Source organism: Calidris pugnax, unplaced genomic scaffold (assembly GCF_001431845.1).
Source record: "Calidris pugnax isolate Ruff unplaced genomic scaffold, ASM143184v1 scaffold27, whole genome shotgun sequence".
NCBI classification, from domain to species: domain Eukaryota; kingdom Metazoa; phylum Chordata; class Aves; order Charadriiformes; family Scolopacidae; genus Calidris; species Calidris pugnax.
Window position 1 is genome coordinate 9,192,605 of NW_015090893.1, and position 4,980 is coordinate 9,197,584.

The following is a 4,980-nucleotide window of genomic DNA, read 5'->3' on the forward strand; positions in this document are numbered from 1 at the left end:
CCCCACCAGGTTCCACTGCACCCTGGTCCTCCTGCCCCACTGCGCCCCATGGCTCCTCTGCCCCCCCTATCCCTGTCCTCGCCAGCCCCCCTGGCTACAGTGCCCCCCGCCCCCACCTGCATCCCTGCCGCATGTCTGCTGCCATCTGCCTCTCCCTTTTGATTAGTATTAATTTTTAATTATGATTATTGACAGGGCTGCCAGCTTGGCTGCCAGCTGGGACAGCTGCCCGGCATGAGACAGGCTGGGGGCAGTCCTGGCACTGCCGCACTCACTGGGTGGCTCCTGGCTACCCCTGCACCCACCCAGAAGGGTCTCCAAGTGCCCCCCACCTCTCAGCACCCTTGTGTCCCCTGGGGAAACAGGGATCCCAGAGTGCAGGAGCTGAGGATGGAGGCCATCGCGTGGAGGGCATCCCCAAGGGTGGGTTCCAGGTGGGCACAGCCAGCCCCCCCGCCCCTGGCCTGACCGGGCTGCCAGGAGCCCATAAAGCCGTGGAGATAAATGGCCCCTATTACTTTTCCAATCAAATGAAATCCCACCGTGGCTGCACGCGAATGGCAATGAACCAGGGCAGAGCGCAGCAGCTTCTGCCACCAACCCCCCCCCCACGCCAGGTAACCTTGGCCCCCCAGCACGGCAGAGCACCCCACGAGCACCAGCCCCCCTTGCTGCACCCACTGTGGGGACGAGGGGACAGGGACAGCGTGGCATGGGAAGGGGGGGGTGTCTTAGCCCCAGAGCCAGGAGGCTACGAGGGGCGACCATGCCAGGCAGGGGGACAGGCAACTCCTGGTCCTCACCCACTTCGTGCTGCCACTAACGGTGCATTGGAGGGGGGGTCTCAGCACCCCCCCGACACACACACACCAGCTTCACGTCTACCAGCCCCACAACCCGCGCCCCACGCGTGGCTCCCGGGGTGAGAAGGGGGGGGGGGGGGGCAGCTCTGCCCCATAGCAGCCAGGGCCGGGCGAGGGACCCCCATCGCGGGCTGCCAGCCCTCCCGAGCCGGAGCTGGCCAAGCCCGGGCGAGCGGCGCCATCGCGTGGCGAGCGACCGGCGGTGCAGGCGGCAGCGGGAACGCGGGCAGGGAACGGGGGGTGCAGCTCCAGCCCCCGCCGGGACAGGCAGACCCTGTGCCCGGGGGTCCCCTCCCCAGGTAGCCCAGGTTTGGGGGGTAACACCCCCATACTGCCGCCCCCCCATTCCTGCCGTTAGCCATGGGGCCAATATGGCCCACAGCATCCCAGCCCCAGTTGCCCTACAAGGGAGGGAGGAGGGTCCTGTCCCCCTTCTCCCTGCTCAGGGAAGCAGCCCAGGGCCAGCATGGATCACAGAATCTTCTAGGTTGGAAGGGACCTTAAAGATCATCTTGTCCAACCGTCAACCTAACTGGCAAAAATAGACACCCACACAACAAACAAGGAGCATCATCACTAAACCATACCTCCCAGCATTTCATCAACCCGTCTTTTGAACACCTCCAGGCATGGTGCCTCAACCACCTCCCTGGGCAGCCCATTCCAATGGCTGAGAACCCTTAGATGAAGGCTCGAAGGGACACAGGGATGTGGCCTGGCACACTGCGTGCCAGGGACAAACTGGCACCACCACCACCACCCCTCTCTGGCAACCCTCAGTAAGTTCACAGATGACACCAAGTTGGGTGGGAGTGTCAACCTGCTGGAGGGTAGAAAGGCTTTGCAGAGGGATCTGGATGGGCTGAGACCAGCGGGATGAGGTTCGATGAGGCCAAGTTCTGGGTCCTGCACTTGGGTCACAACAAACCCAGGCTCAGGGCAGAGTGTCTGGAGCTGCCTGGCAGAAAAGGACCTGGGGGTGTTAGTCAACTGTCAGCTGAACATGAGCCAGAAGTGTGCCCAGGTGGCCAAGAAGGCCAATGGTATCCTGGCCTGTATGAGGAACAGTGTGGTGAGTAGGACCCGAGAGGTGATCATCCCCCTGTACTTGGCACTGGTGAGGCCCCACCTTGAGGGCTGTGTCCAGTTTTGGGCCCCTTACCACAAAAAAAGACATTGAGGTGCTGGAGCGGGTCCAGAGAAGGGCAACGGAGCTGGTAAGGGGTCTGGAGCACAAGTCTTGTGAGGAGAGGCTGAGGGAGCTGGGGGTGTTCAGCCTGGAGAAGAGGAGGCTGAGGGGAGACCTTATTGATCTCTACAACTCCCTGAAAGGAGGGTGTAGGGAGGTGGGGGTCAGTCTCTTCTCCCAAGTCACAGGCGACAGGACCAGAGGAAACAGCCTCAAGCTGCACCAGGGGAGGTTCAGGCTGGATATTAGGAAAGATATTTTCCACTAAAATGCTTATCAAGTGTTGGAATGGGCTGCGCAGGGAAGTGGTTAAGGCACCATCCCTGGAGGTGTTCAAAAGATGGGTTGACATGGTGCTGGGGGACATGGTTTAGTGATGGTTTTTTTTGGTCAGAGTTAGGTTGATGGTTGTACTAGATGATCTTGAAGGTCCCTTCCAATCTAGATGATTCTATGATTCTCTCTGGCCCAGCCAGTGTCAAGACTCTGTCCTTCTGTGGGACCAGCTCTTTGCAAACCCTGGGTGAAAGCAGGGCAGCTCTGAGCCAGCACAGGCACCACGCAGCAGTGGGGGACAGGTGGCCCCAGCTCTGGGGCAGCTGGATGTGCTACCCTGGATGGAGTGCAACCCTGGGCTGATCCAGAGCCACCCAGGAGCTCCTGGAGGAGGCTCCTCCTGGAGGAGGGCTGCAGCGAGGCCAGAAGCGCAGGCAGCTCCACCTCAAGAACCTGAATAGGGAAAGGACAGACCCAACCACCAAACACACAAATTGAAGATAAAAAGGCAGAGAGCATGGGCTGGGCTGGAGCAGGGGGACAGAAGCAAGGGATTCCCTCTGCAGCCAGGGCCAGAAGGGCCAGCAGAGGACATGGGCCATGGAAAGGAGGAGCAAGCAAACTCCCAGGGCTCAAGAGGCTCAGGCTGTGAACCTCCAGGTTACTGGCACCAATAAACCCTTGGGAAGCAGAAAAGCTTCATACCAGCTGTGCTGCAGGTGCCTGCAGGAGGGGATGGAGCAAACCCAGCCCGAGGTGGGCAGCGTGGGGATGACACCGTGCTGCAGCCCCAGCATCGGTGCTGTGGGAGCACTGGGCAGCCTTTGGCTGGGAAGTTGGTCTTCCCGAGAAAGCAGACCTGCGTCCCACCGATGTGCAGAGACCTGGGAGAGATGGGGACCAGCTCCTCAGACTGAGCCAACCCCTACGAGCTGGGGTCTGGTATCCCTACCCACACCTAGGTCTGCAGGGCAGCAAGCTGTGCCCATCCCTTGGCCAGGGAAGGACAGAGCCCCTCCTGGGTAATATCTGGGGTCCCCCAGAGCAGAGGGACACCCCTGCAGCCCCAGGGAGAGGGGCATTGGGGGAGGTAGGGAGACATACGCAGTACCCCAAGCCCACAGCAGTGCCAGCTCTGCTCCCAGCCCCGCTCACCCAGTGGGCAGGAACAGTATATGGCAACACAGCATCCCCCCTCCCGAGAGACCCCACCAAAGGCCTGGACACACAGACCACACTCAGCTGCAGCCATTCATTATGGGATAGGACAGGGGGTCCCAACAGGCAGTGCCCCACTCCCCCCCACAGTCACACCACAAACTTGGTCTTGGTGAGGGAGCCGCTCTTGGTGGCCGTGTCTGCGTGGGCCTGGTACCCAATGGCCACCTTCTGCGACAGGCCCAGGTGCTCCTTGTAGACACGCCTGGAGGAGGGAAGGGGCTGGATGAATAGGGCAGCACCTCTTCTCCCACCAGCTCCCTGCCCAGGGACCCCATTCTCCCCAGACCTACTCCCCTCCCCCCCAGGAAGCTGCATTACCCGATGTGGGTGACTCCTTCCCGGTTCTCTGCTTCCCGGGTCCAGATGGCAATCTTGTCCCCCTTGGCGCGGATGTTGATGACGGCCCCGCACACCTCGTCGCTGTAGTCATCAAACATCTCCCCGATGAGGCAGAGCAGCTGCCGGGAAAAGGGGAGCCAGGGATGGTCCCCACTGGGGCTCAGCTCTGTGGCAGGGGGTGACATTGCTGCCAGAACCCTGCAGGCCAGCCCAAGAGGGGCCACACTCACCGTCTCCAGCCAGAAACGGTCCAGCTCGGTGTGCCGCTGCTGCTTGGCCAGGGTGATGAGCCAGCGCCCACCACGCTTGTTCTGGTTGTCCTCCCACATGGGCTCGATGCCATCCTGGGGACGGGCAAAGGGACGGTCAGGGGGCACCAAGCACCCAGGCAGAGCCAGATCAGGGAGCTGTGAGCCCCCAGTCAGGCTTCTCCTCCTGCCCCATGGCCAGGGTGGCCTGCCAGCCCCACCGGCACTCAGTGTGACCCCATAATTCTGGGGACTCTGAGGAGAGACTGTGGTGGGGCGGGCGTCGCACCTTGAAGAGGGAGTAGTCACAGCCAGATGTGAGCTTGCTGGCGAGCTGGATGTGGCTGTACAGCCTGCGCCGGGTGGAGAAAAGACACAGAAGTAGGTGAGAAGAGGTGCCTCAGGGCTCCCCAGCACCCTCCTCTGGCCCAGACACCCCCAGAGGGACCTCTCCAGAGGGGCCACATTGCCCACCCATGGGACACTCACGCCCAGAAGTCCTCCACAGTGCTGAACTTGGTGACGAGGCGCAGGTTCGCCTGCCACATTTTGCTCTTGTCATTCTTGAAGAACCACAGTGCCCACCTGGGGAGGGAGGTGAGATGGAGAGGGGGTGTCAGCCATGCTGGACCCCCCCACCCAGCCCCAGCACCCCCCTCCCAGTGCTGGGGAAGACTGCCAACAGCCAGGCCCCCCATACCTGTTCTGCAGGGGGTGCTTGCCCAGGCTCTCTGCCAGGAGCAGCTCCTGCTGCTGAGCCCTTCGGCGCCGTCGTCGCTCCTCTTGCCTCCGCTGAGGAAGGAGGGACAGCCCTGAGGAGCCCCGTGGCTGTCCCAGCAGGGAG

At 61.9% G+C, this 4,980-nt stretch overlaps 1 protein-coding gene across 1 annotated transcript in view; it reads right to left on the minus strand.

The window, feature by feature from the left end:
* Window positions 1-3,568: 3,568 nt before the first annotated feature.
* EIF4E1B (eukaryotic translation initiation factor 4E family member 1B) overlaps window positions 3,569-4,980 on the minus strand; it is a 1,626-nt gene continuing 214 nt past the window's right edge. The window contains exons 2-7 of the mRNA XM_014947749.1: window positions 4,837-4,964; window positions 4,626-4,721; window positions 4,426-4,489; window positions 4,119-4,232; window positions 3,868-4,007; window positions 3,569-3,751 (exon numbers count right to left, since the gene is read on the minus strand). Of these exons, the coding sequence (XP_014803235.1) occupies window positions 3,637-3,751; window positions 3,868-4,007; window positions 4,119-4,232; window positions 4,426-4,489; window positions 4,626-4,721; window positions 4,837-4,964 (657 nt within the window). The 3' untranslated portion in view covers window positions 3,569-3,636. The remainder of the gene's footprint in view (window positions 3,752-3,867; window positions 4,008-4,118; window positions 4,233-4,425; window positions 4,490-4,625; window positions 4,722-4,836; window positions 4,965-4,980) is intronic.